Source organism: Melanerpes formicivorus, unplaced genomic scaffold (assembly GCF_026170545.1).
Source record: "Melanerpes formicivorus ecotype bairdi unplaced genomic scaffold, bMelFor1.0.p_v2 SCAF_16, whole genome shotgun sequence".
Taxonomy (NCBI): Eukaryota; Metazoa; Chordata; class Aves; order Piciformes; family Picidae; genus Melanerpes; species Melanerpes formicivorus.
The window spans coordinates 14,916,413-14,940,357 of NW_027142368.1; the positions used below are offsets into that span (position 1 = coordinate 14,916,413).

The 23,945-nt window shown below is 56.1% G+C and overlaps 2 protein-coding genes across 8 annotated transcripts in view; one reads left to right on the plus strand and one right to left on the minus strand.

Moving 5' to 3' along the window:
• The first annotated feature begins 425 nt into the window (after positions 1-425).
• Positions 426-23,068, plus strand: PRR33 (proline rich 33). Of its 4 annotated transcripts, none has more exons than XM_068148324.1 (3): positions 426-534; positions 7,393-7,535; positions 17,304-23,068. In XM_068148324.1, the coding sequence occupies exons 2-3, from the start codon at positions 7,515-7,517 to the stop codon at positions 18,927-18,929; spliced, it is 1,647 nt and encodes a 548-aa protein (XP_068004425.1). In that variant the 5' UTR covers positions 426-534; positions 7,393-7,514; the 3' UTR covers positions 18,930-23,068. The 4 variants fall into 4 exon arrangements, with proteins under 4 accessions (XP_068004425.1, XP_068004426.1, XP_068004428.1 ...); XM_068148325.1 differs by having other exon boundaries at positions 17,307-23,068; XM_068148327.1 differs by lacking the exon at positions 7,393-7,535.
• The window catches only part of LSP1 (lymphocyte specific protein 1), a 65,025-nt gene continuing 51,937 nt past the window's right edge, over positions 10,858-23,945 (minus strand). For all 4 annotated transcript variants that reach the window (XM_068148331.1, XM_068148330.1, XM_068148329.1 and 1 more), the window contains one exon: positions 10,858-11,921. The gene's annotated coding sequence lies outside the window, so the exon portion shown is untranslated. The remainder of the gene's footprint in view (positions 11,922-23,945) is intronic.

Here is a 23,945-nt window from a genome sequence, read left to right on the forward strand (position 1 = left end):
AGGTAGCCCAGGACCTTTGTCTGTCCTCAAGCCACACTCAGAACCTTTCTCAAGATGACTCAAGAGCATTATTTAAGCCAAGACATCTTAGAGAGGGCAACCCCCAGCCGGCTGGACCCCACCTCTAGGTGCTCAGGAGAGTTTTGCCACCCGAGCACCCTCTGCACTTGCACAGCTGAGGACTGCAGTGCCTTGCACAGCCCTCTGGTCATGGTTTCCATTCCACTAAGCCCCACAGGCTGCAGGTCCCCATCCCTCCTTCCTCCCCTCCCTCCCTCGGGCCCTCCCACCCCTCCGTGCCCTTGGCAGGGCTCCCTGGCGAGGCAGAGCATGCCCGCTGCTGTGCCTGCCAGCTCCAGCACCCCCTTTCTCCCAGCCTGTAGGGGCAGAGGGAGGTGATATTTTTGGCCTGGGTCACAGATCAATTCCTGCCCATTCTTCCCCCTGCCTCTTGCAGGGCAGAGTCCCCAGCCGAGGATGTAGAGCTCAGCTGTTGGATCCCTGCAGCCCGGCAGCGCAGCCTCCCGTCCGCAGGTAACCTGCATGAGCCCCACAGCCCCTTCTGTCCCCAGCTTGTGCTCTCCAGCTGGCCAGCAGCTCATCCCTTTGCCTCCCCAGCCCAAGCCAATGCTTGTGTCACTCACTGGGTGGGAGGGGAGCAGTGCATCCCTCCTCAGCGCCCTGGTTCCAGATGGGAGTTGGCTGGTGGGCACCCTGCGCTGCCAAGGAGAGTGCCACCTGCATGCTGGGGACGCGTGGCTGACCTCCACTCCCCCTCCCCAGCTCTGCTGAGAGCCCCAGTGCAGCAAACCAGCTCCCACTCTGGGGTTTCAGCACCAGCCAGCATTTCTACCACCTTCCACTGGCTCCTTTTCCTTCCCCAGGAAATCTTGTGCTTGCCCAAAGCAGCAGCAGCAGCAGCAGGGTGGGAGGGCAGTCCCCCAGCTCCCTCTCCTTTTCTGTTTGGGGTGGGCCCAGTTTGGCAATGGTATGCACCAGCCTCCTTTGCTTGTCTCTGCTGCTGACAGGGGCATCATGGCCCAGGTCTCAGCACCACAGATTGCACCAATCCCCTCAACAGACAAGGTGTGTGGGGGTGAAGGCTGGGCTCACACCAGGGTAGCTCTCAGGAGATGTGAGGCTCAGCGCTCCCGGGGTCCCTCCTGGCCCCTTTGCTGTTGGTTGGCTGGCAGGGCTGATGAGAGCACCCTGGCTGGTTGCACAGCCTCAGGCAGACCTGTGCTGCTGGTGCAGAGCAGCAGGGAAGAGCTCCACACCCCTCCCACGGCCCTCAAAGCATCTTGCCAAAGGTGATGTTGATGCAGGCTGCAGGAGGGGCAGGGACCCAGGTGCTCCTACCTGCAGCTGCTGCAGCTCTGGTTGCAGATAGGTGAGAAGCCAACACTGCTGCCTGCAGCAGCCCCTTGGCTCCTGTGCTGGGCTCAGGTCAGTTCCTGATCTAGACACACTGGGCAAGTGCCCCAGACAATGCCCCCTCTGGCATTAGGCATCAGGTCCTTGCTCCTTCTCCATCACCTCTCCTGTGAGCACAGATCCTCAGCTCAGTGCTGGCCCCCAGTGCATCCTCTGGGATGCCTCTCAGAGCATCCCTGTCCAGGTCGTGCATCTTGCTTCCAGCCCCAGCATGAACTGGTTCCCTCTTCCCACAGGCCTGAGGGGATCTCCTCCAAGGCTCTAGGAAGAGAGTTTCCTGCTGCACACATCTCCTGTGTGCTCTGCTGGCTTCTGATTCACAGCCAGGGTTCATCCCTCACAGCCCAGTTGAAGTTTGCCCTTTCCTCCCTCTGTGTGTGTCTCTCTATCCTCTTTGGCACACAACCAGAGTCCTCTCCAACACTTCTGCCACACCTTAGCCACATCCCCTGGGCTTGTCACACCTTAGCCACATCCAGTCCTCAGCTCACCTCTTGGTGCCACCACACAGCAGCTCCATTCACAACCTGCAACACTTTCAGCAGCAGCAGCTTTGCCTCTTCACTGCACAGGGTCCTGCTCTAGGATGTTTCTTTTGTGCTTGCCATCATCTCTCCTCCCTGCATCAGGGCAAGGTGCACTGGGACTCACCTTGGAGCTGCTGCAGTCAGCCATGGCAGCCTAGAGGCAAGAGAACCACCACCCCCCACCTCCTGCTCCCTATTCACACCAAAAGCCATCAGGTTTGGTTAGGGCAGGATGCAGCAAGCACCTCTTTTGGGGTGGGGGGGAGCTCCTCTTCTCTCCAGCTGCCAGGTTAGCACACATGCAGGTCATGGCCAGCAGCCAGGGTTTTAAGCTGCCCCAAGTCCACCCACCTGCTGACCTCAAAGCAGAGCCTGGTGTGCTTCTGCAGAGACAGCAGCTCCACCTGGGAGAGGAAGCAGCAAATCAGCACTCACAGAATCACCAAGGCTGGAAGAGACCTCAAAGACCACCAAGTCCAACCTGGCACCACAGACCTCATGACCAAACCAGGGCACCAGCAATCCCCTCTTGAACACCTCCAGGGATGGGGACTCCACCACCTCCCTGGGCAGCACATTCCAGTGGCTAACAACTCTCTCTGGGAGGAACTTTCTCCTCACCTCCAGCCTAAACTTCCCCTGGCACAGCTTGAGACTGTGTCCTCTTGTTCTGGTGCTGGTTGCCTGGCAGAAGAGACCAACCACCACCTGGCTACAACCTCCCTTCAGGGAGTTGTAGAGAGCAAGAAGGTCTCCCCTGAGCCTCCTCTTCTCCAGGCTAAGCAACACCAGCTCCCTCAGCCTCTCCTCCCAGGGCTGTGCTCCAGACCCCTCCCCAGCCTCCTTGCCCTTCTCTGGACACCTTCAAGTCTCTCAGTGTCCTTTCAACTGAGGAGCCCAGAACTGGACACAGGACTCAAGGTGTGGGCTCAGCAGTGCTGAGCACAGGGCAGGATGACCTCCCTGCCCCTGCTGGCCACACTCTTCTTGATGCATGCCAGGATGCCATTGGCCTTCTGGGCCACCTGTTCCTCCCAGAACAGCCCAGGCAGAGATCTGGGGAAGTTTCCACTGGGTAGCCTACCCCAGGATGACATTTCTCTCCAGGAGGTAGGAGCCCCCAGGGCAGTCATCTGAGCTGGGCCACAGGACACAGGGCATTCTGCAGGCTGCTCTAGGTGAACCTGCTCTGCCAGGGACCAGATGATGGCCAGAGGTCTCTTCCAAGCCTTGCCACACTGAGATTCTGTGAAGCATTTGTCCCTCTTACACCCTCACCTACCATGCTCCTCACAGGCATGGCAGCACTCCCATGGACCACTGCCTCTCCAGCTGGGTGCTGCTCAGGCAGCAAAGTGGAAAAGCCCTGGAGAGGTGCATTGGACAAAAGCCCACAGCCCTGGAAGTCTGCAACCCTACCTGTGGCTTCATATCCAGAGATTCCAGAGGTTGTCAGGCAGCCAGCTAGAGCCTTCCCATCAACAGCTGCCAGCTCACAACCCAGGAGAGATCCAAGTCCTCCACTGACACAATCCCTGCCCCTCATTCACCATCTAACTGACCCAGGAGAGATCCAAGTCCTCCCATGACACAATCCCTGCCCCTCATTCACCATCTAACTGACCCAGGGGAGATCCAAGTCCTCCCATGACACAATCCCTGCCCCTCATTCACCATCTAACTGTCCCAGAAGAGATCCAAGTCCTCCACTGACACAATCCCTGTCCCTTATCTCAGTTCACCTGTCAGGAGGTGTTAGCTATTAGGTAATAGGTTGGACTTGATGATCTCTGAGGTCTTTTCCAGCCTGGTTGCTTCTATGATCTCCTGCCCAGCACTGAGCCAACTGATCTCATACTGGAGCTCTGCTTTTGGCCTGTGAGCTGGGCCAAAGGACCTCTTGAGGTCCTTCCTCACCCCAGTTGGACCACAGCCCTGCACTTCCACCTTGACACTAGAGCTACAGAGAAGCTTTTACTGACATCTTCTATCATCCCCCAAAAAACCAGACAGCTGAGTGACTTTATATGCAAGCAAAGCATTTTGCTCATGGTGTTCCATCACCCACATGCTCCTGTTCTCCTCCCCTGCCCCCAAAGTCAGAGCTGAATGCTTCCAAAGCAGCAGCTGTTGACTGCTTCTGCATGCTGCAGCTCTCCTGGGGTTTGGGCATCTTTGGCCACTTAGAAGACCAGCAGAGAAACATGAAGTCACCCGGGGAAATGTGTTGAGGAAGCTGACAGGGGAAGGGTGGGGAGAGATTTCCCCCCCCTTGTCTCCTGACACTCAGTTGTCAAAGTTCCACTGTGACTCAGGGTGGGTGGAAAATGGGAATCAGGAGAAGGAATCCACTTGAGAAGGAAAAGTAAATCCTTCTCCAGCTCCTCCCCTTTACTTCCCTTTATCTCACCCCAGAGAGGAGGATTCTGCAGCAGGGCTTAATCAGCAGTTCAAGGTTAGAGTAGATGCTCTGTGCTCACTGAAACACTCTTTCCAACTTAATTGAGCTCCCTGCCAATAAAAGAAGGCAGATCAGATAGTGACTGAGTCACTTCTCTCAGAAAGGACAGAATAGGGAGAGAGATAATCAACTATTTGCTGTTCCTGGGCCAAATCCAATGACCTGCTTTGAGCAGCCAGTCAAGCAAGACCAGAGCAGCCTTCACATTTCAACCCAGCTCCTCCATTCCACACAAGCCCAGCGTGGTGGGGGTTGGAAGGGACCTCTGGAGGCCATCCAGCCCAACTCCAACCCCTCTGCTGAAGCAGGGGCACCTACAGCAGCTTGCTGTCCAGGTGGGGTTGGAATCTCTCCAGAGAAGGAGACTCCACAACCTCTCTGGGCAGCCTGCTCCAGGGCTCCAGCACCCTCACAACAAAGAAGTTTTTCCTCCTCTTCAGATTGAACCTCCTGGGCTCCAGTTTGTTCCCTTTGTCTTGTCCCTGGGCACCACTGACAAGAGTCTGGCCCCAGCCTCTTGCCCCCAGCCCTTCAGCTCTTGCTGAGCATTGCTCAGCTCCCCTCTGGGGCTGCTCTTCTCCAGGCTCAGCACCCCCAGGGCTCTCAGCCTTTGCTCCTCACAGAGCTGCTCCAGGCCCCTCAGCAGCTTTGTAGCCTCCCCTGGACTCTCTGCAGTAGTCTCCTGTCTCTCTGGAGCTAGGGAACCCAGAGCTGGACACCAGAGAGCATAACAAGGGACAATGGTTTCAAACTAGAGCAGAGCAGATTCAGATTGGATGCTAGGAGCAGTTCCCATGAGGGTAAATGGAACACTGGAACAGGTTGCTCAGGGAGGTGCTTGGGGCCTCATCCCTGGAGGCATTCAAGGTGCCTGTTGCCTCTTGTCCCGTCAAAGGGCACCACTAAAGAGTCTGCCCCCATCCTCTTGCCCCCCACCCTTTAGCTCTTGCTGAGCATTGCTCAGGTCCCTCTCAGGCTGCTCTGAACACCAGCAGAGTGCTGCCATTTTACTGGCAGGGAAGGGATCCTGGGGGAATTGAAAGCCCTCAAGTGGACCAAACAAAGACCTTGCTTCCTTCCTGGCTCCTCCAGTACCTCTGCTTGGCCTTCTGGGTTTGGGATCTCTGTCCCCAGGTAGAAGACAGATTGTGCAGCCCTCACCACACACAGTGATGCTCTTCCTGCAGCAACCCTTCAGATACACAGGAGAACAAACACTGACTATGGGCTTCAGCTACCTGAGCAACCTCAGGGTGCCAACAGCTTCTCCTGATGGTGGCTTCATCACACCTCCAAGGCTCAGGAGAATAAGGGCAACAAACCAGCCCTTCCCTACCCATGACCACATTGCCTGTGTGTGCCTCCATCCACCTTTGTGATGCTCCCCTTGCTTCTGGAGGGAGGGAGTCCATCAACACTCCCATAGCATGCCCTCCCTTCTGTGCCACTTGGTTGGTAGGAGACCCCATCCCCACCTCATCCTCTCAGCCTGGAAGAGCAGCAGCTCTGCATCTTTGCACAAGAAAGCAGGGAGGGACCTGAATGGCAATAAATACACAGAGGGTGAGTGCCCAGAGGCTGGGGCCAGGCTCTGCTGGGGGATGCCCAGTGCCAGCACAAGGGGCACTGGGTGGAAGCTGAGGCAGAGGAAGTGCCATGGAAACAGGAGGAAGAATTATTTCCCTGTGAGGGTGACAGAGGCCTGGGGCAGGCTGCCCAGGGGGGTTGTGGAGTCCACCTCTCTGGAGATATTCAAAACCCCCTTGGATGTGTTCCTGAGTGACCTGCCCTGGGTGACCCTGCTCTGGCAGGGGTTGGGCTGGAGGAGCTCTGGAGGTCCCTTCCAACCCCTAACAGTCTGTGAGCCTGTGATTGCTCCTGCTGCCCTATCCCATGGGACAGGTCTGCCTCTGGGCAGCGAGTCTAGGGTTCTGGGGGGGTCCTCTCCTGCAGGTAGCCCAGGCAGAGCTTCCTGAATCCACGCTGGTGATGCAGATCTACGACTTCAATCGCTTTGCCAAGCATGACATCATCGGGGAGGTCCGGCTGCCTCTGGCCAAAGTCAGCCTGCAGCAGGCCTCATGGTGGCCTCCCAGGATCTGCAGGGGGCTCCAAGGAAGCTGGGGAGGGACTTCTGAGGGTGTCAGGCAGTGATAGGACTGGGGGGAATGGAGCAAAACTAGAAATGGGTAGATTGAGATTGGATGTGAGGAAGAAGTTGTTCCCCAGGAGAATGGTGAGAGCCTGGCACAGGTTGCCCAGGGAGGTGGTGGAAGCCTCATCCCTGGAGGTGTTTGCAGCCAGGCTGGAGGTGGCTGTGAGCAACCTGCTGTAGTGTGAAGTGTCCCTGCCCATGGCAGGGGGTTGGAGCTGGCTGAGCCTTGAGGTCCCTTCCATGCCTAACAATTCTCTGATCTGAGTCAAACCACACAAAGCCCCAAGCAAAAATCCACCAAACAACTCCAGCTCTCCCCAGCCCCAACCTCCCACCCCCTCTGCTGCTCCCAGCACATTTTCTGCACACCCTCTGCATACAGCAGAAGTTCCTGGCCAGCAGCAAGCAGAGATGGAGCCAGAACTTGTGCTCTTGCTCTCCAGGGAGGGCAGCAAGCAAAGCTCAGCTCCACATTTGCATTTTGCAGCCCTGCCTTTTGCAGAGCAGCAAAGCTGACCAGCAAGCTTGACAAGCCTCCAACTGGTTTCATTGCCTGGAGCTGCTCTGCTAGAATATCTTGTGCTGGCAACACCACCAGCATCTGCCCTTCACCTCCCTGGTACTTTTAGATGCCCCAAACTTTGCAAAGGCAGAGTTCAGGGCATGCAGTGGTGTTACCTGATAGCCCTTTGGTGCTAATTTTAGGTGAGGGAACTTTTGATGCTTTCAAAAAGTCACTTCATTCAGTGTTGGGAAGCCTCTTGGACTTTCTGGCTGCAGTAAATACCTCTTTATGCCTCTGAACTTTCCTACAGGGCTCCCAAACCAACCAGCCAGCAGAAAACAGCACCTGAAGGGACCTTGGAGGAGCAATGAGCTGTTGATTCTGCCAACAGAACCAGCAGACACAATGCCCCCAGCATGCAAGTGACTGCAGATGGAAGCAAATCACACACCAGTAAGTGCTGCAGTTCATCCCCCTGGGGATGGTCCTGAGGCCTGGGTTTGAGGGCAGAACATTGCTCCATGGAATTGTCAGGGCTGGAAGGGACCTCAAGGCTTAGCCATGGGCAGGGACACCTCACACTGCAGCAGGTTGCTCACAGCCACATCCAGCCTGGCTGCAAACACCTCCAGGCAGGAGGCTTCCACCACCTCCCTGGGCAACCTGTGCCAGGCTCTCACCACCCTCATGGGGAACAACTTCCTCACATCCAATCTCAATTTCTACTTTTTCCCTCCATTCCCCCAGTCCTATCACTCCCTGACACCCTCAAAAGTCCCTCCCCAGCTTTCTTGGAGCCCTCTTCAGATACTGGAAGGCCACAATTAGGTCTCCTCAGAGCCTTCTCTTCTGCAGACTCAACAACCCCAGCTCCCTCAGTCTGTCCTCACAGCAGAGCAGCTCCAGCCCTCTGCTCATCCTCATGGCCCTTCTCTGGACACCTTCCAGCACCTCCAGATCCTTCTTGCAATAGAGGCTCCAGAACTGGATGCAGAGCTCCAGCTGTGGTCTCACCAGAGCAGAGGGGGAGAATCCCCTCCCTGCCCCTGCTGGCTCTGCTTCTCTTGCTGCAGCCCAGGCTGGGATTGGCTCTCTGGGCTGCAAGTGCTGACTGCTGGCTCCTGCTGAGCTTCTCATCCCCCAGCACCCCCAGGTCCTTTTCTTCAGGGCTGCTCTCAAGCCAGTTGCTGCCCAGCCTCTATCAGTGCCTGGGATTGCCCTGACCCAGCTGCAGGACCTTGGACTTGGTCTTGTTGGAGACCTCAGTTCTTTGCTCCATCTGCTTTAGCTATCTAAGGCATTGTTCTCTTTGGGATTCAGGAGATCATCCCTGGAGACCCTAGATCATAACAGGGCTTGGGGTGGAAGGCATCTTAAAGGTCACCTAGTCCCAAAGGCCCTGCAGAGAGCAGGGGCATCCCCAGGTGGAGCAGAGCCCCCAAACAGCCTGACTGGGAACACTTCCAGGGAGGGAGGAGCTTCTCTGGGCAACCTAGGCTGGATGTTCCTCTGAGGACAAGGGTGGACCACTTGAGACATAGCCTGAGTGTCATCCTCAGGCTATTAACACCTAAAGGAAGGAGAGAGACAGTGAGGAGCTGAGCAGCAGGATGGGAGCCAGGACCAGTTACCTGTGCTGCTGGTTTGGCCTTTTCCTGATGGAGGGGAGGCAGAAGAGCAGCCAAAATGAACACAGTGAAGACCCACAGCCTCTCCAGGGCCTTGGGGAAGGGTCACCTCCCCAAGCCAACCCCTCTGGCTCCTTCATTACACTGGAAATTGGCTCCTGTGAATCCCAACAATGTTTGCCCTTGACTTTCTTCAGCCTCCTCTCAATTCTTCACATCACCCTCAACAGCCCCAAGCCCACAGGGTCCTCCACATGGCTTTAGCATCACCAAACCACTTTTGCTTCCCAGGAAGGTGGTGGAGTCACCATCCCTGGAGGTGTTTAAGAAGAGCCTGGCTGAGGCACTTGGAGCCATGGTTGAGTTGCTCAGATGGTGCTGGGTGAGAGGTTGGACTCAGATCTCAGAGGTCTTTCCCAGCCTGGTTTGTTCTATTCTACTTAGAGTCCTCATGAAGAGACTTTGGCACCTTTTTGACATTGCCATCCAAATCAAGTTGTTCCCCTGCAAGCAAAGCCCTGGGGGGACCCCATCCCCAATGCCAGGGAGGTGGCCTGTGGTCTGTCTCACTATCAGGGTCCTTGTGGTGAGTCCACCACTCCTGAAGCAGCTGTGAGCTCAAATCGAGCTTCTTAGCACTGCCAGCTCAATTTGTCTGCTTTGAAACACATTTGTGTGCTCACACACAGCCATGGATCCTGCAGCACGAGGGAAAGTGTGTGGAGCTGGCCAGAGTTACCAACAGACCAACCCCAGAGCCTTGTCCAGCAGCAGATCAGCTGCCCCCTCGTTATTTATAGCCACCCTGCTCTTTGAGGGTGTTTATTTTCCTTCCCTAAGGTGGTGGTGGCAGGAGGGGAAGCTCTGACATTCAGGCCCAGGTGGCTCTGAGGCTGACCTTTCCTTCAAAGAGCAGAAGCTGCAGACACATTTCAAGGAAGAGCCAGCTGGAAATTCCAGACCTGTGTCCAGCAGCTCCCTGCAGGCTCAGTGCAGAGCTGCAAGCAAGGGGGGAGCAGAGAGCTGTCAATTAGCCACCACAGAGAGAGACAGAATCAGCCAGGTTGGAAAAGACCTCAGATCATCCAGTCCAACCTAGCACCCAGCACCATCTGAGCAACTCAACCATGGCACCAAGTGCCTCAGCCAGGCTCTTCCTAAACCCCTCCAGGGATGGGGACTCCACCACCTCCCTGGGCAGCACATCCCAATGGCCAATCTCTCCTTCTGTGAAGAACTTCTTTCTCACCTCCAGCCTAAACCTCCCCTGGCACAGCTTGAGACTGTGTCCTCTTGTTCTGGTGCTGGTTGCCTGGGAGAAGAGACCAACCCCCACCTGGCTACAACCTCCCTTCAGGGAGTTGGAGAGAGCAAGAAGGTCTCCCCTGAGCCTCCTCTTCTCCAGGCTAAGCAACCCCAGCTCCCTCAGCCTCTCCTCACAGGGCTGTGCTCCAGACCCCTCCCCAGCTTTGTTGCCCTTCTCTGAGCACAGAGCAACTCAACATCTTCCTTAACCTGAAGGGCCCAGAACTGGACCAGCTTAGCCAGAGGTAAAGGGTGAAGGGCAAGAGGCTGGGGCCAGACTCTTGGCAGTGGTGCCCAGGGACAGGACCAGGGGCAATGGGAGCAAACTGGAACCCAGGAGTTTCCACCTGAGCAGGAGGAAAACTTCTTTGGTGTGAGGGTGCTGGAGGCCTGGAGCAGGCTGCCCAGAGAGGTTGTGGAATCTCCTTCTCTGGAGAGATTCCAGCCCCACCTGGGCACTGTGCTCCTGGGCAAGCTGCTGTGGGTGCCCTGCTTTAGCAGGGGGGTTGGGCTGGATGATCTCCTGAGGTCCCTTCCAACCACCACCATGTTAGGATCCTGTGAGAGTCTTTTGCATGCTGCTCCATCTCTCACCCAAACACCACTCCTGCTTCACAGCCACTTACCCCAGCAGCCAGGAATGCAGTAAGGCAATAAGGCTCTCCTCACCCTGCCCCATGCAGCCCCTTTCCTACACCCAGCAAGTTGCTTTCCTTCTTGTCCTGCAGCCTGCTGTCCCTTCTCCTCCTCTGCCCACACTGAGGGTTAGGTGGTCTCAGAAAAGCACTTGGCTGCAGGAACTCCACCTCAACAAAATCCTCAGAGCTGCCATGGTTACAACATCTTCCTTAAGTTTTATTAAATGCTTACCCCCAAACCCCCCCAAAACTAAACAAAACCACCCCAAAAAATCCAGGCTGCAATAAATCCAAGCAGAAAGCACATTGAGGCAGGAGAGGAGAGGAGAGAAGCTGCCCTCCCCTCCAGGAAGGGAGCAGAAACAAGTTGCAAACCCCTGTGGCCATGGGAAGAAGGGAGGAATAAGACTTTGAAGAGGGGATGAGCACTCCTCAGCCTGGGACAGGAGACCTCCCAGTCCCTGCTGGGCAGGGGGCAGGTAGGAGCAGCTCTAGTGAAACAAAGCTGCTGCTGCCACTGCTGAGCTGGGAAAGCAGCAGGGAGGTGTTGGTGTGGGCATTTGGGTGATGAGAGGCTGCTCTGGCAACTAAAGAAACCCAGGACTGGATGGAATGAGTTGCTCTACAGAGCCCAGGTGTTGAGCTGGAGGCCCCTCAGGGCAGATGGGGCAGAGGCTGCATGGTAAACAGGGGAAGCCTTTACCCACAGCTAGCACCGACAGGGTGAGGAGTGGCCCTTGCAGTCTCCTGCTGCTGAGCAGAGTCCCACTGCCCACTGCCTTTCTGCTGAGAGCCCTCTCTCACCACCCAGGCAGCGAGGGCCACAGCAGTGGGGAACCCTTCCTTAGGCAGCAAAAGCTCTGCCAGCTCAGGAGGGCAGCAGATCACTCTCTACCTTGAAGGAAAAACACAAAGGAGGGGGAGAGAGAGGAGGCAGAGCCACAGCCTCCAGCTCCACAGCAGAGCCAGATGAAAACCAACCAAACAACCCTCCCACCCCCCAAAGTGAGCCCAAACAGAACAAACAGAAGAAGCCAAAGAGTCCCCGAGGAGGCTAGAAGAGGGATGGAGTGTTGCCAGCCGGTGCTGTTCCTTTCATCCAAGGGGAGGCAGCGCAGGGCAGTGCTCACATCTCCTCCTGGGAGCAGTCAGGCTGTATCAAAGCAGGCTGGCATCAAGCAGCAGAGGAGAAACATCCTTCAGTTGTCTTCTGTGGAGCAGAGGAGATAGTGGCATTGAGGGTCACATGGAGACAGGGCCAAGCTCAGCTGCAAGACAAGAAAGCAACAAGGTTATGAACCCTGGCTGGCTGCCCAGGAGCAACACAGAATCAACCAGGCTGGAAAAGACCTGAGAGATCATCCAGTCCAACCTAGCACCCAGCACCATCTAAGCAACTCAACCATGGCACCAAGTGCCTCAGCCAGTCCCCTCTTGAACACCTCCAGGGATGGGGACTCCACCACCTCCCTGGGCAGCACATTCCCATGGCAAATCTCTCTTGCTGGGAAGAATTTCTTCCTCACCTCCAGCCTAAACCTCCCCTGGCACAGCTTGAGACTGTGTCCTCTTGTTCTGGTGCTGGCTGCCTGGGAGAAGAGACCAACCCCCACCTGGCTACAACCTCCCTTCAGGGAGTTGGAGAGAGCAAGAAGGTCACCCCTGAGCCTCCTCTACTCCAGGCTAAGCAACCCCAGCTCCCTCAGCCTCTCCTCCCAGGGCTGTGCTCCAGACCCCTCCCCAGCTTTGTTGCCCTTCTCTGGACACCTTCCAGCAACTCAACATCTTCCTTGAGCTGAAGGGCCCAGAACTGGACACAGGACCCAAGGTGTGTGCTCAGCAGTGCTGGGTACAGGGCAGAATGACCTCCCTGCTCCTGCTGGCCACACTGCTCCTGGTAGTGGCCCAAGGCTGCATCTTGTCCACCCCTCCCCACAAAGCCCTACAAGCCAGCCCACAAAGCTTCAGCCCTGCAAGGCAGTGCTGAGTGCCCACAGCAGAGCAGATGCCAAGGGCTGCTGTCCTGGTTTGAGGCCAGACAAAAGAGGGACAAAACAAAGGCACTTCCACAGAGGGACTGGAAAGTGATGGAGAGTTTGAATGGAAAAGCAATTAGTGTGGTACAGAAGCTCCAAAGCATAGTGACAGAGAATCCCAAAGCCTACAGAGTCCCTCACAGCACAGCCTGAAGCCTCCCAACACTTCCCTTCTCCCCACCTGAGGGTGTACCACATCCCCCAGGGCTCTTTCTTCTCCCCCACACTGCTAGGCTAGTCTCAGGCTGGCCAGGTCTGAGACTGACCTCCCTTCCCCCTTCTCCTCCTGGCTTAAGAGACCTTGAGATGCTCCCCCACCATTACCTGATGGGGAGCATCTCCCATGGGAGCAGAGAGGGAAGGAAGAGGCAGAGAAGGACTTTGCAGATGGATTGGTAGGGTGCAGGGTTTATGGGCAGAGATGGGCTGTTTCCTGTGTCCACCTTGCTGGGTGGGACCCTTGGGACACCAGAGGTGTAGCTTGTGTGGCAGTAAGAGGAGGCAGCCAGCCTGAACTGCCACAGCTGCACACCCAGCAGAGGTCACAGCTGCCCAGGCCAAAGGCTGGACCTGCTCCTGCTCAGCCATCCCATCCTGAGGGGGAGAGGAGCAGCTTTCCTGCCAAGCCAGAGAAAGCCCCTGAGGGAGACAGTGTGCTCCTAGAGCTGCCAGCAGCCCCAGCCCTCTGCTCAGGACCATCTGCAGCGGGATCAGGTTCCTGCAGGTCTGCTCTGCTGTGTGTGACAGCTGGGGCAGCCCAGGGAACCAGCACACAAATGGCTTTTCCCTCCTGTGACAAATGACTCCTCCATGCTGAAGTGCTCCCCACCATGCCTGCTCTGGGGGGGACTGCAGATGGAGGGGAGTTCAGAGGAGCAGTTGGGGTGCAAGAGTGGGTGACCAACCCCCCACCCACCTACACTCAACCAGCAGCAGGGAAGCTTAACCCTTCAGAAGCCTCTTGTCTCAGCATCCAGCCCCACTGCCTTCCAGCTTATCACAACCCATCCAAGTTTCTCAGGCAGTGCTTTCCCTGGGTTTTCAGCTCTGGCTGTCCTGCTGCCAGCAAAGCAAACCCATCTGTCCCTCTGCTTTCCCTTCATCACTCAGCAAGGAGGAAGGCTCTCACACATCTTGCTTGCTGCAGAACTTCTCCTGAGCACACAGAGCTCTGAGGGAGACCCATCAAACAAAGCCAAGCATGGCAGGGGAGACAAATGAATTAAGAGCTAATTTCCTTTTGCTGCCTCTCAGCATCTCTCTGCCTCACCAAGTCAGACTCCAGCACAGCCACACGCCATGGAAGCTGCCACTCAGGTGGTCTCCAGGCTCCACAGCACAACAGCTTCCAGGTCAGATGGGATACTGAGGAAGCAGCAAGAATGCCTTTAAGAGCACAGAGGCCACAGATCTCAAAGCTAAAGGGCATTATTAGCCTCTGACTTCAGGAAGAGAGGGAAAGATTGGCTGGTACATGCAGGTTGTATCTGAACTTCCCGCTGCAGGAGAGCCCTCAGTAGCATCTGGCACCTTGCAGCAGACCTCATCAAGGCCCTGCTCTGACCCAGGTGGGCAGCTGCCTTTTTCTAAGGGCAAGGAAAGCCCTCAAGGTGCTGATCAGTCGTTGGGAATGTCATTGCCCTGCCTCTTCAGTATTCCCAGCACAAGCCTGAAGGAGGTCAGCCTTTGTAATTCTGGTTTACAAGTGCTGCTGGATCGCAGCTCAGCTTGTAGGACAGGCTGTCCACAGGGCCACATTAAACAGGGGCAGATTAAATCAATCCACAATCAATCCTGCCATCAGGGACACGTTCTAGCTCACCTTGCAGCAGATCCAAATCACACAAGCAGTTACCAGTTCCTCTACAAACAGAGCCAGGAGTGGTGCACAGCACAAGCATGCAACCCAAGCATTTTGGCTCTCTGCTGAGACTCCACCTGGAGCTCTGTGTCCAGTTTTAGAGCCTCTGGTCCAGGAAGGATCTGGAGGGGCTGGAAGGTGTCCAGAGAAGGGCCATGAGGATGAGCAGAGGGCTGGAGCTGCTCTGCTGTGAGGACAGACTGAGGGAGTTGGGGTTGTTCAGTCTGGAGAAGAGAAGGCTCCCAGGAGACCTAATTGTGGCCTTCCAGTATCTGAACGGGGCTACAAGAAGGCTGGGGAGGGACTTTTGAGGGTGTCAGAGAGGGATAGGACTGGGGGGAATGGAACACACCTAGAAGTGAGTAGATTGAGATTGGCTGTTAGGAAGTTGTTCCCCAGGAGGGTGGTGAGAGCCTGGCACAGGTTGCCCAGGGAGGTGGTGGAAGCCTCCTGCCTGGAGGTGTTTGCAGCCAGGCTGGATGTGGCTGTGAGCAACCTGCTGTGGTGTGAGGTGTCCCTGGCCATGGCAGGGGGGTTGGAACTGGCTGAGCCTTGAGGTCCCTTCCAACTCCATAATTCTGACCCACAACAATCTAGAATAAGCACAGGCTGGGGAGAAGAGCAGCTGTACAGTGAGGGGATGGACAGAAGAGCAGCTGTACAGTGAGGGGATGGACAGAAGAGCAGCTGTACAGTGAGGGGATGGACAGAAGAGCAGCTGTACAGTGAGGGGATGGACTCAGCCTTTTCTGGGGGCTAGTGCAGACATACTTTTAAGAGTAGGTCTTAGAACAGAGCAAGTCCCAATCCCAGCCTTGTGCCTAAGGCATAAAGCTGATAAGCTGCTGGGAATGCCCAACAGTTGTCACCCTCAGCTGGCAGAAATCCCCTCCAGGCTCCCTCACAGGAACAGCAGAAGGTTTTTCATGCCTGCAGCTGAAATAAATCAGAGAATCACAGGTTTCATGGTCCCTTCCAACCCAACCCAAGGTCATCCAGTCCAACCCCTCTGCAGTCAGGGACATCTTGCTCAGAGCCCCAGCCAACCTCCCCAGCCTGCCACTTTTCTGGCCAACCTGGGCCAGTGTCAAACACTTCTTCCTTCTCTCCAGTCTGAATCTCCCTCTTTCAGTTCAAACCATCACCCCTTGGCCTGTCACAACAGCCCTGATCAAAAGCCTGTCCCCAGCTTTCTGGCTCCTTGAAGCCCTGAAAGGCCACCAGGTCTCCCCAGAGCCTTCTCATCTCCAGGCTGAACCACCTCAACTCTCTCAGCCTGGCCTCACAGCAGAGGGCTTCCAGCCCTGCCAGCATTGCTGTGGCCCTGATCACCACAAAACCCAACTGGTTTCATCTTTCTGTGTCCAACAGACACTCTGCAGGGAATCTGAGCAGAAAGAAGAGCTGGTGGTGAGTTAGTGACAGAGAGGAAAAGCAGCTCTGCATCCCCCAGGAGCAGCACAGTGCTGGTCAGAGGTGGTCCAGCCACAGCTGCCACTGGGGCTAAGAGCTGAGCCAGACCAGAACCCGTTGCTGTTGCCCTGGAGAATGAATGATGCAGGCAGGACAGAGAAGGCTCTCCAAGGCACAGGGGAAACGTGGCTTTGTCTTTAAGCTGAGAGCATGAGAAGGTTGCTGCCATGCTTGAGACAGCAAGGAAAGGCCAGGCAGAGCCAGAGCAGTGAGCATGCTCTTCCCCACCAGATGAAGTCAGCTTTAACTGCCTGCATTTCCCAGGGACATCTTCCTGAAGGCTGCAATCATTCAGGGCCAGTGCTGGCTTTGACTCCAGTGCCACGTGGAGCTCGTGGCTGTGCTGTTGTGTCCCAGTGCTAACAACTGGGGTTTGGAAAGCCATGAAACATTTCCTGCTCTGGGCCTCTGGAGAGTGTTTCACAGCTTCAGAGTTTCAGACCTGCTCTGTTCCTCTGAAGGTCTCCTTCCAAATCCCGTAAGGACTTGCCAAGGCACAAACATCTGGAGCCCCAGGGAGCTCTCCCTGGATTCTGAGCCAAGGCCAGGAGAAAGGCTCCAGGTTTGGCTGTGCAGCTCCCCCCCCAGCACATCTCTTGCCCTGCCACACCACCCTCAAAGGCTGATAAGAGCAGCTGAAGGAGGCTAAGGAAGCAAAGAGTGAAGCTCTTCTCCCACAACACTGACTCCATAGTCATAGAATCAATATGGTTGGAAAAGACCTCAGAGGTCATCAAGTCCAAGCTGTCACCCAACACCTCCTGACTATCCAAGCCATGGCTCCAAGTGCCACATCCAATCCCTTTTTGAACCCCTCCAGGGATGGTGACTCCACCACCTCCCTGGGCAGCACATCCCAATGGCCAATCTCTCTTTCTGGGAAGAACTTTCTCCTCACCTCCAGCCTAACCTTTCCCTGGCGCAGCTGGAGACTGTGTCCTCTTGTTCTGTAGCTTTTGGAGAGAGGAAGAGGAAACCTCACCACAGGCTCACAGGATGTTGGAAGGGACCTCTGAGGATCACCAAGTCCGACCTGCCCTGCCAGAGCAGAGCCATAGAACCCAGCACAGGTCACATCCAGAGGGGTGCACGAGTACTTGGAGACTTGATGGGGTGCTTGGTGCCATGGGTTAGCTGTTTGGGTGGGTTGGATTGGTTGATGGGTTGGACACGATGATCTTGAAGGTCTCTTCCAACCTGGTCTGCTCTACTCTGCTCTACATCAGAGACCAGCCCAGGGCTGAGCCCACACCAACCCTGAGCTTTGTGTTTTCTCCCAGCAGATGACAATGCTGATCACAGTCTCCTCCTCCATCCAAGCGGCTCCCCTCCGCCACCACCTGCCTCCCCCTCCCACCCTCCCCAAGCCCGGCAAGGACAACCTGAGGCTGCAGCGGCTGCTGAAGAAGGCGGCCAAGAAGAACGCGGCCCTAGCCTCGGAGCAAGCCAAGGCCTTCCGCTCCAGCCTCTCGCCCGTCAACGAGGCCAGCCCTGACCTGGAGCAGGACGAGGAGGCCGCCCAAGAGGAGCGCCCCGAGCCCGCCGCCCCCCAGCCCTGCGGCCGGCCCCCGACGGGGCTGCCAGGCAGGGCGCTGCCGCCGCGCATCTGCTCCCCGTTCCGCAGGAGCAAACCCTTCGCGCTGAAGGTCACGGAGCAGCGGCGCATCGCCGAGCACCTCAAGCTCACCGCCGCCTCCGCCATGCCGCTCCTGCACAGGCAGCCCGAAGCCACGGACGCCCTCCTCCCCTCCCCACACAGCCCTGCCCCGTCTCCTCTCCCCCAGCTGCCTCCTTCCAGCCCACCCAGCAAAGAGCAGGCGCCAGAGGTCACCCAGGGCGCCATGGGGCACGGTCATTTCCACAGCATCAAGGCGCCCAGGGCTAAGACACCCACACCGCATCAGACCCAAAGAACTGCCAGCCAAGAAGAGAGAAGGTCTTTGTCTCCAGCACCTGAAGCGAGCTGCCCTGAACCATCTCTGGGGCAGGTGCCCACCCTGCTCGATGACAGCATGGCCACAGCTCCTGCCCCGGAGCCTCCCCTCCTTTCTGCTCCAGAGGTAGCACCTCCCAGACAAGCCTCCAGGCCTGCTCCTACTGAAGAGTCCACCAGAGCCCCTTCACCCAAGCCCCAACCTTCCAATGGCCACACAGATAAGCCTGTGACCCACCAAAATGATGCTGAAGTATCTGGATCAGAGTCAGCTCCTGAACTACCCCAGCAAGATGGGGATGCCCAAAAACCACCGGCACCCAGTGCTCCCTGGAGGCAAGCACAGCCAGGGGCAGCAGCTCCAGCACCAGCTGACAACACCAGGGCCACCTCCACAGACACAGAGGCAGAACAAGACACTCAACCTCAGCCCACCCCCAGCTTACCAAACACTAGCCCTCCCCTCAAAGCTGAGCCAGCGCTGCCAACAGAAGCAGCAAGGCCTCCTGGAGCTAGTGCTGGCGGCTGGCATCGCCTCAAGAAGCACTTGCTGGTGCAGCCAGAAGCCCCCAGCTTCCCTGAGCCCGAGCCAGAACAGCTGAGCCGGGAAGAAGGGAGCAAGAAGGAGGACACCTCTCAAGCAGTGGTCAGTCAAGACTGCAAACCCTATAAGTCTAAGGCCAGCAGGATGTGGGACGCTATTCTGTACCAGATAACAGCTGGCAAGGAGAAGCAGCAGCAGCAGCAAGCAGAGGAGAAGCAGCAGAGGAAGGAAGCTAACCTCTTCCTGCCCCGCCGCCTGCCCATCCTGCTGCACAAGCCGCGCTTCGACGCCAGGAAGCTGAAGGAGCTGGCAGCCAAGCCCATGACAAAGATCAGCACTGTCTTCGAGGTCAGCCGCTTCAGGGCCGAAGGGGCTGAGAAGCACCCCAAGAGCTTCAACAGAACAGCATCAGGATGGTCAGGCAGCTGAAGCCAGGCTGCCCCCCCCCGGGCCCCACCTCACAGCATGGTAAGGGCTGGAAGGGACCTCAAGAGATCACCCAGGCCAACCCCGCCGGCCAGAGCAGGTCACACAGGAACCCATCCCTCCAGAGAGGGAGACCCCACAACCCCCCTGGGCAGCCTGTTCATAGAATCAACCAGGTTGGAAGAGACCTCCAAGATCATCCAGTCCAACCTATCACCCAGCCCAATCCCCTCAACCAGGCCATGGCACTGAGTGCTTCATCCAGGCTTTTCTTGAAGATCTCCAGGGACAGTGACTCCACCACCCCCCTGGGCAGCCCATTTCAATGGCCAATCACTCTCTCTGAAGAGCTACTTCCTAATACCCAGCCTGAACCTCCCCTGGCACAGCTGGAGACTGTGTCCTCTTGTTCTGGTGCTGCTTGCCTGGGAGAAGAGACCAACCCCCACCTGGCTACAACCTCCCTTCAGGGAGTTGGAGAGAGCAAGTAGGTCTCCCCTGAGCCTCCTCTTCCCATGTTCTGTCACCCTCACAGTGAAATAATTCCTCCTGTTTCCATGGCACCTCCTCTGCCTCAGCTTCCACCAGTGCCCCTTGTGCTGGCATTGGGCAGCACCCAGCAGAGCCTGGCTCCAGCCCCTGGGCACTCCCCCTGCACATCCTTATGAACATGAACGAGGTCACCTCTCAGTCTCCTGCTCTCCAAGCCAAGGAGCTCCAGCTCCCTCAGTCTCTTCTCATAAGGAAGATGTTCCACTCCCTTCTTCATGTGCATGGCTCTGCCCTGCACTCTTTCAAGCAGCTCCCTGAGGTCCTTCTCGAACTGGGGGGCCCAGCTCTCTGGAGCTTTCTTTCACCAAGGACTGTGTTTACTGCTCAACAGAGCCAAGTGCAAGGCAAAGAAAACCCAAACCAAAACAACTAAATAGAAGTCCCCCAAGCCAGCAGCCTCCTGCTGTGGATTGAAGGATTACTCTCCATAGGCACAGAAGCTTAAAGCCCATAGCATGCACCACATCCCCAGGTCATGAGCCAGGAAAAACCAAACATGGACTGGCTTTCAAGACCCAGCAACAAGCTCTGTATGCAGCAACCTGGGGAAGGGAAGGACACAGTGAAAAAGGACAAACTGCCTGCAGAGAAAGCCCCTTTGAGAGGAGGGGAATGGAATCTGAATCTATTCTGCTGTGTTCAAGACCAGGATGAAGCCTAGAAACAGGAGCAGCTGTGGATGAGACAGCAGGAAGGAGAATGGGAGCTCCACATCTGCCCTAGGGTCTCAGAAGCTGAAGCCAGAGGTGACACAGCATCAATTTAGCCTCTCTACTGGAAGTGCACTCTACATCCACCTGCTGAGGACAAGCTGGAAACTCATCCTGCAACTCACCCCAGGCAGGGAGAAGGGACAGCAGAAGCTCTCCATCCTGCTGTCACAGAGCAGCTTCCTTGCCCACAACAGTGGGCATCAGGATTTGCTATCCTGAGCCAGCCCACCCAACTGTGGTGCACAGGAGACTGAGTTGGTTGCAGCAGTCAGGTTCTGGTCCCTAGTGGACCTTGGCTTGGTTGGGTTTGTTTTGGTTTGACAGCATGGCCTGGGGCTGGTGTTTTCCTGATAACCAAGAGCCTGTTTCAGCTCTTTGAGAGGGTACAGCAAAGGGCTGTAGATAAGAGGACTGTGAAGAAAAGCTGAAGGACTTAGGGGTTTGAAGCCTAGACAAGACTGAGGGGGAGTTGGGGTGGTTTAGTCTGGAGAAGGCTCCCAGGAGACCTAATTGTGGCCTTCCAGGATCTGAAGGGGGCTCCAAGAAAGCTGGGGAGGGACTTTTGAAGGTGTCAGGGAGTGATAGGACTGGGGGGAAGTGAGCAAAGCTAGAAATGGGGAGATTGAGATTGGATGTGAGGAAGAAGTTGTTCCCCAGGAGGGTGGTGAGAGCCTGGCACAGGTTGCCCAGGGAGGTGGTGGAAGCCTCATCCCTGGAGGTGTTTGCAGCCAGGCTGGATGTGGCTGTGAGCAACCTGCTGTAGTGTGAGGTGTCCCTGGCCGTGGCAGGGGGGTTGGAACTGAATGATCCTTGAGGTGCCTTCCAACCCTGGCAATTCTGTGATTGAAGGGTGGGTGTCAGGAGGTTGGGGCCAGGCTTTTCCCAGTGACAGGGCAAGGGGGAACAGCAACAATCTGGAACTCAGGAAGTTCCCCCTAAAAATTAAGAGGAACTTCTTTACTTTGAGGGTGGTAGAGCACAGGAACAGGCTGCCCAGAGACAGTGTAGTCTCCACCTCTGGAGCCATTCAGAAGCCTCCTGGATGCCATCCTGTGCAACCTGCTGTAGGTGCACCTGCTCTGGCTGGGGGGTTGGCCTGGATGACCTCCAGAGGTCCCTTCCAACCCCTACCATTCTGTGATTGTTTCAGCACAAGGCTATCCAACTCTGTTTACTTAACAAGCTGCTGCTTTCTGAGGGGCTCTTCTAACCACAGTCAGTCTCATTTTCAGGGGGAACATCACCATCACTTCCCTACTGGTGTCTGATGTCCTGAAAGAGGCCATTTAAAGCAACTCCCCCAACTGTGTCCATCCCCAGGGCCAGCTGTGCCTTCCCAGCTCCACAGGCACCCTCTGCATCTCCAGGGCCACCAGGCTGAAGAGGTGGAGATCAGCTATTTCGGTTTCCTGAGGGACTTTGGCATGTGCTGGGATGTTCCTGCACAGCTAACATAAGGATTGCTATGTTTAGTCCCAACAAGAAACTGGATACCCAGCTCTTTACATTCTCTTCGTGAGTGGAGGCTATGGAGCTGCACAAAGTTTGCCCAAGCCAAGCTGCAAACAGCCTCAGAGACAAACCCAAGAGGCCCTGCTGCCCCTTTTTGACCTCCTCCAGATTTGTGATGATGCTACAAGAACAGCTCAGTTCCCAAAGCCTCACTGAGGTTCTCTCTTTGCTGGTCTTAGCCTCTCTTTTGCAACCCCTTCCACATTCTAATGGGGGGGGGGGGGAAGGAGGAATAATCATCCAAGTATGTCAAGTTTGGGTTTGTTTGAGCCCCCTGATTACCAAGACCAAGCTGCAATGAGGTGGGGCTGGAAATGCTTCATGAATGGATGCCAGGTCAGCCTTTGAGGGGTGATTCAATGTGCTTCAAGAGGAGGCTGTGGAGAAGTTGCACTCAGCAGCACAAAATCCAAGCCCAAGAAGTGCAGTGTGGAATCAATGAACTACTGAGGTTGAAAGAGACCTTTGAGGCCAAGCCTGCAAGAAAGCTGGGGAGGGGCTTCTGAGGGTGTCAGGGAGTGATAGGACTGGGGGGGATGGAGCAAAACTAGAAAGGGGGAGATTGAGATCTCATCAGGAACAGTGTGGCCAGCAGGAGCAGGGAAGTCATCCTGCCCTGTGCTCAGCACTGCTCAGGCCAAACCTTGAGTCCTGTGCCCAGTTCTGGGGCCCTCAAATTAAGAGGGACATTGAGACATTTGAACATGTCCAGAGAAGGGCAAGGAGGCTGGGGAGGGGTCTGGAGCACAGCCCTGTGAGGAGAGGCTGAGGGAGGTGGGGTTGCTTAGCCTGGAGAAGAGGAGGCTCAGGGCAGACCTCATTACAACTCCCTGAAGGGAGGTTGTAGCCAGGTGGGGGTTGGTCTCTTCTCTCAAGCAAACAGTACCAGAACAAGAGGACACAGTCTCAAGCTGTGCCAGGGGAGGTTTAGGCTGGAGGTGAGGAGAAAGTTCTTCCAAGTAAGAGAGATTGGCCACTGGGATGTGCTGCCCAGGGGGGTGGTGGAGTCCCCATCCCTGGAGGTGTTTAGGAAGAGCCTGGCTGAGGCACTCGGTGCCATGGTTTAGCTGTCAGGAGGTGTTGGGTAGTAGGTAACAGGTTGGACGCAATGACCTCTGAGGTCTTCTCCAGCCTGGTTGATTCTATGATTCAAGAGAGCTCCTCTTACAAATGGGCACCACAAAGGGGAGGAACAACCCAAACAAAGCAATCTGCTTGCACTCAGAAACCAACTCCTTGGAGGGGAGGAGGAAGAAGGAAGGAGCAGAGCCCCTGGAAGCACTCAGACACAAAAGGTGGTTTGTAGCACACTGAGCTATTTATAAGCTTGGCTGGGAAATAAAGCTTTTTTTTATAGTAGGAAGAAAAAAAAAGGATGAAAATGAGCTTGTTTGCACTCCCAACAACTTCCTCTCCCCTGCCTGTGCCAGATGCTGCCTGGCTGGATCCAAGCAGTCATCACCTCCCTCTCTGCCGTTCCTCCTTATTGCCACAGCCCTCCACCAGCAGCCCCTGGAGATGATACCAGGATGGCCACACACACAGTGTGAGCAGGAGGCCCTAAAGCCATCCTGAGAGGACAGAGAGGCAGCAGCCCAGCTCTGCTGTAGCCCTTGCTGCACACCTTTCTGGTCTACCCAGCAGAGCAGACATTCCTCTCCTCCCCACTTCAGTCTGGGGAAGAGAAGGCTCCAAGGTGACCTCATTGTAGCCTTCCAGTATCTGAAGGGGGCTACAGGAGGGCTGGGGAGGGACTGCTCAGGATCTCAGGTAGTGATAGGACTAGGGGGAATGGAATGAAGCTGGAGGTGGGGAGATTCAGGCTGGATGTGAGGAGGAAGTTCTTCCCCATGAGAGTGGTGAAGCCCTGGAATGGGTTGTCCAGGGAGGTGGTTGGGGCCCTGTCCCTGGAGGTGTTTAAGCCCAGGCTGGATGAGGCTGTGGCCAGGCTGATCTAGTGTGGGGTGTCCCTGCCCATGGCAGGGGGCTGGAACTGGATGATCCTTGTGGTCCCTTCCAACCCTGACTGACACTATGACGCTATTCTGTGCTGCTTTCAAGAGGTGACTGCAATCAGTGGAATTCATTCAGTGAGTCTGGAAATCAGACTCCAGGAACACACCACCAGGAGCACACCAGCCCTGTGCTCACTATGCCCTCCAGCTTCTCCTTGCAACCCAAAGGATGTGAGAAAGCTCAGCTTTTGTGAGCTCAAAGGGAAAACAGCAGCACTCAAGGGACT

Excerpts from the sequence above, each read along its gene's own strand:
- PRR33 (XM_068148324.1), top strand. The coding sequence starts at position 7,515 with ATGGAAGCAAATCACACACCA. Across the intron at positions 7,536-17,303 it reads TGGAAGCAAATCACACACCA|CAGATGACAATGCTGATCAC; the intron begins GTAAGTGCTGCA and ends GTTTTCTCCCAG.